Source organism: Cynocephalus volans, chromosome 13 (assembly GCF_027409185.1).
Source record: "Cynocephalus volans isolate mCynVol1 chromosome 13, mCynVol1.pri, whole genome shotgun sequence".
Classification (NCBI taxonomy): Eukaryota; Metazoa; Chordata; class Mammalia; order Dermoptera; family Cynocephalidae; genus Cynocephalus; species Cynocephalus volans.
Window position 1 is genome coordinate 95240661 of NC_084472.1, and position 12279 is coordinate 95252939.

Consider the following 12279-nt stretch of genomic DNA (forward strand, 5'->3'; position numbering starts at 1 on the left):
AATAATAGGACTGGTTAAGAATGGCAAATACTAGTAATTAGTGGTTGACTATTTAAACAAATAATATAAATGAGAAAATTAATGTATTTGTATTGTTACTTTAAAAAGTTTATTAAATAGTTAAGTTATAGATTCTTAATTGTATTTTTTAAGATACATAAATGTAAGACTATTTAACAGGTGAAAATAAACACAATAAAACTAATTGAACAGATGGTATGTATTTCAATAAAAAATAAAAGTTGCGTGGTTCTTTCTGCCCCATAATACAGTGGGATGCTTTTGCTCTTCCACTAATTTTTTCATAATAATACTACTCTGATGATAGTAATTATTAATTAATCTAAAAGAAAATAAAAAATAAAAAACAGGAAAAAAGAACAAAGAACAGTTGAAAAATATAGAAAATATTAATGTAGTGAGTTGCTTAAATGATCCAATTAAAAGGCAGAGATTATAAATTAGGTTAAAATTAAGTCCTAATCCTGTGCTGTCTACAAAAACCCACTTTAAATGTAAAACTTCAAATAGGCTAGGTAAAAATGCTATAAAATGAGATGAAAAATGATATATCATGTAAATACAAATGACAAAAATCTAGAATGGCTATATTAATATTAGACAAATAGAACAAAAAAATTTATCAGCCATTAAGAGGGACATTTCAAAATGAAAAAAAATATTAATTTATCCAGAGGGCATAAAAACTCTAAATGTGCATGAACATAATAAAAGTGTTTCAAAATACATAAAATACAAAACAAAAGGACTGAAAGGTAAAGTGGATAAATCCACAACTAAAAGCTGAAGATTTTACCCCTCATTATCTGTAAGAAGAAGTAGGGAAAAAATCAGTAAAGACAAAAAAAATTTGCCAAGGGTGTTAAACAACTTGACCTTAATGACTTTTATAGAACACTTCACCCAAGAATAGCAAAATGCACATTCTTTCCCAGAGCACATTGATAGTTCCACATTACCTTATCTGACATCAATACAGCTAAATTAGTAATACAGAGAAAATCTTGAAATGTGAAAATTAAAGAGCACAATCATAAATAACTCTGTGTTGAAGAAAAATATCACATAGAACATTAGAAAATATTTTGAACTGAATGGAAATGAAAATACAACCTATCAAAATTTGTCACACACATCTTATGAAGTGCTTAGAGAGAAATTTATAGAATTAAATTCTTTTTTTTTTTTTTTTTTTTGTCTTTTTGTGACTGGCCGTACCGCGCTCAGCCAGTGAGTGCACCGGCCATCCTTATATAGGATCCAAACCCGCAGCGGGAGCACTGCTGCGCTCCCAGCGCCGCCCTCTCCCGAGTGTGCGACGGGATCGGCCCTAGAATTAAATTCTTATATTACAGAAGAAGAAAGAGCTTGTATCAAGACTATAATTCCCCCATAATAAAATAGAAAATGAAGAGATTAAATCCAAGAATAATAAAGAGAATAGAAGAAATAAATAAAGTAAAATTCAGAAAAGAACAGAGAAAAAGAAATGAAACTCAAGCTCGTTCTTTAAGAAGATAAAAAAAAAATTAATAAACTAGCCAACATCAGGAAAAGGAAGAAGAAAAGGGAGAGAAAGATGGATGGAGATTGAATACACACATTTCAAATATTAGGAATGAAAAGAAGATCATTTCAGGTTCTACAAATTTCAAAATGTTACAATGATGATAAGAGACTGTAATGAACAATCATATGCTAATACATTTGTTAACTTAAATGTTTCTTATTAAGCTCTATTATATTTGTATTAAGCTACAAACTATCTAACATCAGCAAGGCAGCACACTAGGAGGTTCCAGCACTCTTACCCCCACAAAAACAATGATTTTACAAATATCTACAGATGAAAATAGGCCTACGAGAGCTCTAGAGTTCAGTTAAGAAGGTGAAGCAAATCAGTGGAGCAGAAAAACCAAGGATAACTACATGGAAAAGGGTAGAAAGAATGGTCTAATTTTACCTGCATTACCCTACTGCCCAGACCAGTGGAGCTCAGCACCAAGAGTAACCTCTGGGTCACAAGTTCCCCAGTGAAAAAAAAAAAAGCAAAGCAAAGCAGGAGAACCATCGGAGCCCTTGCTGCTGATGACCTCATCAGACTTAGCCACCAACACTATCCCAGACCCCCACAGCCTTGACTGCTGAGGACATTCACAGTCTTTGCTAATGTGGACCTCTGCTGCTGGAGCCCATGCCACTGAACCTCCCTAAAGCTGGAGCTTTTGACTTCTTTCCAATACTGCCAGTTGATACCACTGTGCAACCCCTGGAATTGGTGCCCCTGTGCACTCACTAAACCAGCACCACTATCGCCCTCCAGACTTGGCACCACTGCAAAACCCATACAGCTAGGGCCCACAAGGCCATACATAGGTTAAGGTTTTTCCCCTACTGAAGCCACTCTATAAAGGCTGGAAGTGGAGACTGCATCTTCAAATGTGCAGACACCAACACAAGGCTATAAGGAACACTGAAAATCAGGAAAACATTACACCACTAAAGGAACACAATAAATTTCCAGTAACCAACTCCAAAGAAGTGGAGATCTATGAATTGCCTTACAAATAATTCAAAGTAATTGTTTTAAAGATGCTCACTTAGCTAGCTGCAAGTGAACACAAATTGACAAATCAGATTTCAGGCAAACAATACATGAACAAAATGAGAAGTTAAACCAAGTGATAAAAATAATAAAAAAGAACCAAGCAGAATTTCTGGAACTAAAGAATGCAATGACTGGAAAATAAATGCAATAGAAAGATAACTAGAAAAGAGGATCTTGAATGTTATAACCACAAAGATATGATAAATGTTTAGGTGATAGATATGCTAACTATTCTGATTAGGTCATCATACAATATATGCATGAATTGAAACAAACTCTACCCCATAAATATGTACAATAAAGAAAATATAAATGAAAAAATTTTAAGGATGTAATAGAGAGCTTCAACAGCAGTCTCAAACAAGCAGAAGAAGTAGTGAACACAAAGACAGGTTGTTTGAAAGTATCCAGTCAGAAAATGGAAAAAAAAAAAAAGATTGAGGAAAGCCTATGGGAGTTATGTGACACAATCAAGTGAACCAAATGAGCATAATGGAAGTTCCCAAAGGAGAAGAGAGAAAAAGTCTAGAAAAACAATAGAAAAAACTCAATGACACTAAGAGTTGTGTTTTTTTGTAAAGATACACTAAATTGACAAACTCTTAGTTAAACTGAGAAAAAAGTGAGAAGACTCAAATAAATAAAATCAGAAATGAAAGAAAAGACATTACAAGATCTGCCTCAGAAATAAAAAGAATCATAAAGAACTATTATGAACAATTATACACCAACAAATTAGGTAACCTAGAGTAAATGGATAAATTGCAAGAGATACACAACCTACCAAGACTAAAACAAGAATTGGAAAGCCTGACCACAACAATAACAAATAAGATTCAGTAAGTAACCAAAAACCTCAAGAAAAAGTAAAGATCAGGAAGAGATGGCTTTGCTGATGAATTCTATAAAACATTTAAAAAACTAACACCAATCCTTCTCAAACTCTTCCAAAAAATTAAAGTATAGGGAATATTATCAACCTCATTTTATGTGGCCAGCATCACCCTGACACCAAAGTCAGACAAAACCACCACTAGAAAAGAAAACTACGGGCCAATATCACTAATTCACCTTGATGTAAAAGTCCTCAATAAAATACTACTAATCAGAATTCAATATCATCTTAAAAGCATCATACACTCTGAGCAAGTACAACTCATCCCTGAGATGCAAGGACGGTTCAACCTATGCAAATCAGTCAATGCAATACACCACATTAACAGGAGGAAGAATGAAAATTACATGATCATCTCAATAGATATAGAAAAAGCATTTGACAAAATTCAACACTATTTCATGATAAAAAGTCTCAACACACATTATATAAAAGGAATTTGCCCCAGCATAATAAAAGCCGTATATGGAAAGCCCACTGCTAACATTATACTCAATGATGAAAAACTGAAGCTTTTCCTCTAAGATCAGAAACAAGCAAAAGGTGTCCACTCTCCTCATTTCTATACAACACTGTACTGGAAACCCTAGCTCGTACAATTAGAGAAGAAAAAGAAATAAAAGCCACCTGAATTGGAAAGGAAGAAGTAAAATCTCCCTTTGGAGATGACATGATCATATATGTAAAAAATCCTTAAGACTCCACAAGAAAACAGAAAAGAAAATTGAATTTCTCACTAGCTCAAGGGAATTAAGCACAACTTCTGACCAAATACAAGCTATAGAACAAGCCACTCTGAGTATCAATCAGGAGATAAAAATCATATCAAAACACAAAATGGAAATTCCTGAAGTGAAAAGTACAGTTACCCAAATAAAAATTCTGTAGAGGAGACCTACAGAGGATTTGAACTAAGGGAAGAAGGAATAAGCAAATTTGAAGATAGATTATTAACGAGGACACAATCTGCAGAAAAGAAACTAGAAAAAGAAAAATTAAAAAATGCCTCTGAGAAATATGTGACCCACTGTGAAGCAGTGAGTTAAAATGCTTCCTCCCTTTAAACAAAATGGCTGAAAATAGCTCTTTGGACATTACTTACATTCAGTTTTGTCTTTTTGCTTTCTCAGGTACTCCAATATTAGGGATTTTAGAACTTTTTATGCATTCACACACTTCTTGTTATTTTTCTGCTTTTTTTCTGTGTGCTTCAGTGGGGACTTTCATTGACCTGTCTTCTAGTTATGCAGTTCTGTAATCTCATCTGTCCAATCTACTGTTAGCAATCTGTCTACTGAGTTCTTATAATATATTGTAATTTTAGTCCTAAAATATTCATCTGGCCATTTCCAATTCACTGAAGACGTTCTTTGTTCCTTCTTATATTTGCACACTTTTCTCTTTTTTGAAAATATAATAGTCATAGTCATTTTCTCATGCACTCTAGTTCCACTATCTGGATCATTTAAACAGTATTTTTATTTCTCCTTCTGATTCTTTCCTACTTATTTTTTTATTCTCTAATAGGTCATACTTATTTTTTTTTTTTACTTTAGCATGTATAAAAATGTTTTATTGTATGCAGGTGATTGTGTATAAAACAGAGAAGCTCCAGGTAGCTCCATGAGATAGGTTTCCTTATTTTCTCTGTTACAAATATAGGCTGAGGAGCCGATTATCTGAATCCATCAAGGATTGAGCTAAAGCAGAGGTGAGTGAGTGTTTAGTAAATCTTAGACTAATTCTCCTTTGCTTATATTACTCAGGTCTGGACTGGCTAGATGTTCACCTTGTAGTCTATGTGACTCTTTTTCCTCAGCTCTGAAAGATTATGAAGATTAATCTCTATCATCCAAAAATTCACAGCCAAGCTCTGCAGCCTCTTGCCACGGTGCAAGTTCAAAATCAGATAAGCATCTTAACATGTGCTTGAGGGAGACAGTACATGTGCATGAGACAAGCCACCTTTAACTATGTCTTGTGTCCAAAATATAACATGATTTTAGGATTCTATGCCTTTTGAGAAATTTCAGACCAGCTCATCAGCATCCCACAAAACACTCAAATTCAGAAAATGTGAAGGGGGGAAAAATGTTTATAAATTGAAGGTCCCTAAATGTCTAATTTATGAATCTAGTCCTGTGTAGTAACTAAGGGGATTGCTGGTTTCTCCTGCTCTCAGCAGAGGTCCTCCGACTGGTTTCTCCTGCTCTCAGCAGAGGTCCTCTGACTGGGCCAAGCCTAATCCACAATTCACACCCAGTGTCAGCTCCAGAGGAGAAACTGGCTGGAATAGTCAACTCACTTCAGAATTGTTTCCATGCCTGAGATTTTAGTTATCCAGTGCTCCATGCTTCCATACCTCTCTGAATCCCTTAAATATATATATATTTTAAAAACTTAATTGGTATTTTCTAGGTTTTCTTCCCCAGAGGAAGAAGTTTTCTAAGACTTATTACATTCTACATAGAATTGTATCTTCTTTATCCTATTTTGTAACCCAAATTACAAAGAAGTTGAGTGGCAAATGTTTTTATTCTCTTTTTTCGGATTTTGAAGTAATTCTACCTGTTTAAATCATTTCTCCTAGATGGTGAAGGGCAGTGGTGAGAAAAATTCAAAACCTTCTGATGTCTGACTCCTTCCTCTGTTCTCCACTGTACCACAGTGAGCACCGTATCACTCAGATAGTTCATTCACAAAATGAGAAACCACACCATCGAGATAACCATGAGTGCTAACGATAAGATGTAACTATCACTACTAGTTCTAGAGATCAAAGGGGAGAGGTTGGGGTTTTTTTAACCTAGAGCTTTGGAATAGGTGCCATGGTTGTAGGACTACCTCTGAGGACAGGGTACAGCCAATGTGGTGCTGGAGCCTCTGGAATTAGGTGGAGGCTCGAAGACCCGGGACTCAGAACTGTGAGGGTAAGTTGCTTGGTGGCTGTGCTGGCATCTTTGGGCTGACAGTACTGTTGGTTCCAGGAGTTACTAACTACATAGAGTAATAATGTGCGGAATGAAAGCTACTGCTGCTGCTAAGGTGCAAGCTGGTACTGAGGCCACAGTGACATCAACAGCACTCAAACCATTCTCTAGGTCTCCAGTCTCCCTCTAGCTCTCCTATTGGCAGAAACGCACAGAGAGGACTGACAAAGAAGAAATGCAACATGAAAATTCCCATTTCCCATGTGACAGAGCAGAGCAAAAAGGGGAAAGAGGTTGGAATTGAGGGACAGCAAATTAAAACACACACACACTCCAGCCATGAGCTGTGCCTTTGCTCAGGAAACACAGAGACTAACTCCATGAAAATAAACCACTAACGCTGCTTACAATAATGAAAGGTAGGAATATGCTAGGAATCCCTTTACTTAATGGCTCACATTTATGATCCTGAAACATAATAGATCCCTGGGTTTTTCTCTCAGTGGCCTCTTACACATGCAATGACATTTCTACTGTCAGGACACCAAAAATTAATACATGGGAAATTTAAATAAGGATTGCTTTTATTTTCTGAAACTAAATTTTGGCTATTCTCCCTAAGATGAAGCTTGAACATTTTGCTCATCTTTCTTTTGTAACTTTCTGTGCGTGTCACAAAGCCAAAGTAACATACACCAAAGCGTGAGCAAAAAAGGAATCCAAAGAAGTAGTGTGAGGTACTTTCTCTTTACCTCACTTTGGGTTTCCACTTTTCTCCGAGGGGGTGGGCCACTATCAACACTACCTCCACTGCCAGCTGTCAGGCAGTCCGGGGGGTCCCACTCAGAGCTGCAGTGGCAGTGATGTTTATTGTTGCAGACCCCTTTCATATTGCAGGTCTCAGGTGAACAAGAACTGCTCCAAAGTGACATAGGAACACACCGCCTGTGGATGCACACGTGTTCTGCACCACACTCTGTGCCATCTTTCACTTCACCTATATCAGGTATGGTCATCCCAAAATGATAGTCGGTACTCCAGCAGGTGACACCATTGGAGTGAGCCCAATGCACAGTAGAATGATCTGTCAGAAGAGGAATTTCTGTCACGTTCTCACACTGAACTCTCCCACACAGGATATCTGGGACCTGACACTTTACATATGTAGAGCCATTCAAACCACAGTGACCAAAACGGTCACCTCGGATGTTCATTTCCCTGTAGCAACTCTGATTTGCACTCTTGGCCTTTTTGCCAAAAATTTGCCTACACTGTTCATCACGGATATTGCATCTCTTTTCATAGCAGTAGCCACCACCCATGCAATGGACCCCGTCCTGCACATGCACATCTGCTGGACAGTTATGCGAGGCTCCATTGCACCACTCTGGAAGATCACATTCATTGGCCTTTTCTCTACAGACTGTGCCCGATGGCATGAACTGGCAGTCTTTGCAACAAAGCCCAAAAGCACAAGCTGCCCCAGCTTTCAGAGTGCAGTTTGCCGAACAACAGGGATCTCTAGTACACAACTGCAAGGTTCCACAGTCACACTGCTCTCCTTCTTCAACCACACCATTCCCACAGCGCTTCAGTGTGAAGATGTCCCCTGGACGTGGTGCATTGCGCATACATATTGTTCGCACAGAGGTTTCCACCAACTTATCATAACTGCAGTTGCTGAATCTACTTGAGGGTGTTTCTGTTGGAAACATTATGCATGTGCTGTGCCCACATGTACATGGGTTTACATCATGAAGCATACCCAAATTATGACCAATCTCATGTGTAACAATGAATGCAAATTGAAGTAATCTGTCATGCAGGAAACTATCAACTCCACAGTTAGAAAAAATATTACATACTGTTCCAACATAGGCTAAGCCAAGATGTATACCAAATCCTTTCTTTACAAAAATATGTGCAACATCATGTTGAATGCGGGAATTAAGGCTGACTCTCTTCCATTGGCAAAACGTCCGCAGGAGAACTTCTATGTCATCTGTTGCCAAGACGTTTCCTTTATTCCAGATCTCAATTCCAAGTAAAACCACATCAATTTTTAATGAAGTATAAAAGGCATCTATTATATGGACAATAATTTCTGCTTCCAACTGTACATTTGAGATATTACTTTCCCGATGAAGGAATCGTTCATGGTCTACCACCACCGCCAGTTCAACAAACCATTTGTGGGTCCACCAGCCCTCATAGGCACTTTGCATCAGAGTGGAATTATCCCTCTTTTGAAGCTCCAATTGTCGTGCTATTTCTTCTTCTGTTAATCCACATCTCCTGGGTGGAAATTGTGTTTCCTCATTATCGGTCTTATATATTAGGTGTTCAAACGTGGCAGAAAACCTTTTGGGCTTGATTTCATAAGCGATGTCATTTATCAGGAGCAATCCTTGAAAGCCCCCAGAACAGGTGCTAAGAGCAACAATGGATTCTGGGTCCCCTTCCACAAATCCATGATAGTAGCAGTCATTCTGGACAAAAGGCTGTTCCTCAACGAGGGCACCCTGGTCTGTGTAGGTAAACACAGAGAAATATCTGGACACCAAATGCTTCGTGACTTTCAAGTGGATAATGTGTCTCTGGCCCCCAAAGTACAGGCTATAGGAGAACCAGCCTGGAGCCTTCATGCTGCTGGCAGTGCCAGTTACCTTCAAGGGTATCACCACTTCTGGGGGGTTATGGGGTTGGGAGTGCCCAATCTGGGGCCATTTGAAAAGGAACAGAAACACCCCCAGGCAGAGCAGGAGTAGAGTGATCCTCACATGCACCAGGGCCTCACCCACAGTCATTATGGAGCCACCATTACGGAGCTATTGATGTGAATGAAGGACAGGAGGTCTGGGGGCACTGCTGGTCTGTCTCCTCCCTTTGATTTGGGTGTGTGCAGCATTGATCTTTAACTGTCTGTCTTCTGGCAGACTCAATCCATCAGAGCAGCAGAACTAAAGAAAAAATAAAAAAGAAGGGCAGAGACAGCTGGTGTTATAGGCAGGCCAGGATGAGAAAGGAGAAAGAACAAGGTATGGGTAACAATGGATTAGTGTTTGACTCAAGACGTGACTCAGTATTCTGCATTGGATTTGCTCCTAACTACTGGTGTGGCAGAGTCAGACTGTGGGTGTACAAAAGAATGACAACTGGCCACAAGTTGATAATCACTGAACATAGATGAAGGGCACATGTATTTATCATACTTTTCTCTAAATATATGTCTATGTGTGAACACGTCCACGACAAATATTTTAAACAAAAGGGTCTTAATGGAAAGGTGAACATATATGTTGTTTGGATGAGGGAATCTTGATTTATACATATTCACTTGGAATAAATATCAATAGTTTTTCCTTTCAATTTCAAATGATAAATTATTTAGTCATATTACTCAGGAGAAAAATACTCACATGTATTATTTTTTACATGGTACTTAATACATGTGGTCATCAAAAAGTTTGTGGGATGATTCATACTATCTTCTTATTTTTCCACAAACTTTTTGAAGTATCTTGTATATACTTCCATGCAATAAATCATTACTTGTCCTATCTTCATTTAAACCTGCCAAACTGCAAAGTGTCAAAGCATCAAAACCATTACTTATTACTTATTATTAAAATTATTTTGACCTTCAAAATTATTACTGTCTACTGTAATGGATACCTTCTCTCAACAAAACAACAAACAATAGTGGAATTGGAGAGGGAACACCTTGGGTTGATAGGTAGATGTTACTCAAAGGTGTTCATATTGGATTATACTCTTAAGAAAAATAACATTTTTCAGATGGAAAGGAAATCAAATTAGCTAAGAAAGAAACGTGGAGATGAGAGAATACTGACGGCAAAAGCCAGTGCCTGCAGAAATGAAAAGGAAATCAATGAACCCATAGGAGGGAGGAAAGCTTTGGGAAGGTAATATTGCTGTACTGGGGCAAAGGCATCAAAATCTCTGCTACCTTTAGGAGTATAGGGTAACTAGATCCCAAGATCGACTTTCGCATGTATTTATGTATTACATAAAATTATGTATACATATCTCATATAAAAATACAAATACAAAAATTACCTTAATGATACAAATGTATTATCACCTATTTGTAGAAATGAGATATCTGATACTAGCAACAGCACTTGGCTGGCAATACTGATTTGCCACTTGGTTCATGAATAAAATTTTAATAGAACCACATAATATGCAGACGCTATGCTGCACACTAGGGAAACATAAATGAATGATACAGGCCTAAAATGGTTAATGGTCTGGAGCATGAATTTAGGCAGAGATTTGGGGCAAAGGTATACTCTAGGAATCTGTAAAATCACACCCAATATTTTACATATAAAATGACTATTTTTATTCAGCTAGTGAGAGTATCCACAGTCTTCATCAGATCATTAAGGCAATGAGATTATTAAAGTAATAAGATTAACAACTACTAGCCTAGTCCCCCCCCCCCAAAAAAAAGAAAAGAAAGAAAAAGAAAGAGAAAAAACCCAGAGGGAAGTGAAATCTGCTATGAGGAATCTAAAAAGAACTGATCAAATACTACCTCCCATAGTAGATAATACAAAAATAAAAGATGCCAGATTCAGGCACTTAAAATCTCCCAGACCCCAGACCCATTTCTCAATTTTTCTTTTATCTTGCTTCTGAGTTCCTGTCTTCATCTCCCTAGAATCATCTTCCTGTCTCTCACAGAATCTTCCTTTCATGAAAATCAACAACAATCTCCTCTCTTCTCTATTTATACTTCTTTATGGAAAGCTCCTTATTTCCACTTAATTTTACACAAACTTATATCTCAACAATATGAAGTCCACAGAGGAGAGACTTTCCATTCTCAGAATCGTCATATGCCCTACAGACCAGATATTTGGTCTTAATTTTCTTTACCAAAACCAGTTCCAAGCCACCTAATTGGCAGCGAACTCACTGTACCATTATTTACCTTTCTTCCTTATTCTTACACCAATATCCCAAATCAATCCTGCACAAACTGCAAAGAATTTGCAGTGTCTGATTTACGACTTTCTTCTATGACATTAATTTTATCCATAGTCTCACTGTGCTTAGCAAACATGTGGCCAACCCATACAGCACCCAGTTGTTGTCTTTACCTCCGCAACTCATCTTCAGTGACCTCTATCCATTGACATTTGGCCGTGTCCTGTATTGTATAATCACCCTTGACTACTCTACCTCTTACATATTAAATAGTTAACCACGACTTTAATTCTTAATTGAAACTTACTCATCAAATTTACAGGACTTAAATAATTTTCCTTCTATTTTCCCCACTTCATGGGTTTCCATCATTGTAGCTTTTGTGCTTATAGCCTCGCTCTAGACTCCCTCAATTCAACCATTGTTGACAAAAATGCTCAACCCAATCTAGAATTAATCCTTTGCCTGCTTACGCCACTCCTGCAACATCCTGCCAACAATGCTGGGGAAATATGTCACCGAGTATATTTAGGGGCATACTTAAAAGGAGGAAACACGAAATTATGATAGCCTGACACTTCAGCCTAAAGGATGAAGTCATGAACAGATGTTTATTTCAAACACTCTTATGTTTTTAATAATTTCTGCTTTGTTGTCCACATTGTTTTGTAACTTACTGATTTTCTAAATTTCTTCATCAATATATAGGACCTTCAGCTGAAAATCAACATTTTCTTTGTTTTTACAAGTTGTTACTATTGCCTAATTTCACTAACGGTAGTTTAAGTTGTAAGACCAAGAATTCTTTATTTAGTGATTATATAATACAGGATAAGATATTTTGCTTACTCTTTGCTTTCCCATTG

General features: G+C 37.3%; 1 protein-coding gene across 1 annotated transcript; it reads right to left on the reverse strand.

Annotated features, from left to right (window-relative positions):
• Positions 1 to 343: 343 nt before the first annotated feature.
• Positions 344 to 9261, reverse strand: LOC134361731 (disintegrin and metalloproteinase domain-containing protein 25-like). The gene is made up of 2 exons (XM_063076717.1): positions 7149 to 9261; positions 344 to 426 (listed from the first exon to the last, which is right to left on the reverse strand). The coding sequence occupies exons 1-2, from the start codon at positions 9259 to 9261 to the stop codon at positions 344 to 346; spliced, it is 2196 nt and encodes a 731-aa protein (XP_062932787.1).
• Between the last annotated feature and the right edge of the window lie 3018 nt (positions 9262 to 12279).

What these genes read in the sequence shown, in the direction of transcription:
- LOC134361731 (XM_063076717.1), bottom strand. Translation starts at nt 9,261, where the DNA reads ATGACTGTGGGTGAGGCCCTGGTGCATGTGAGGATCACTCTACTCCTG. An exon ending in TTTTTTGCTCACGCTTTGGT is followed by an intron (nt 427 to 7,148) that starts GTATGTTACTTT and finishes GGATCATTTAAG; the next exon opens with CAACTCACTACATTAATATT.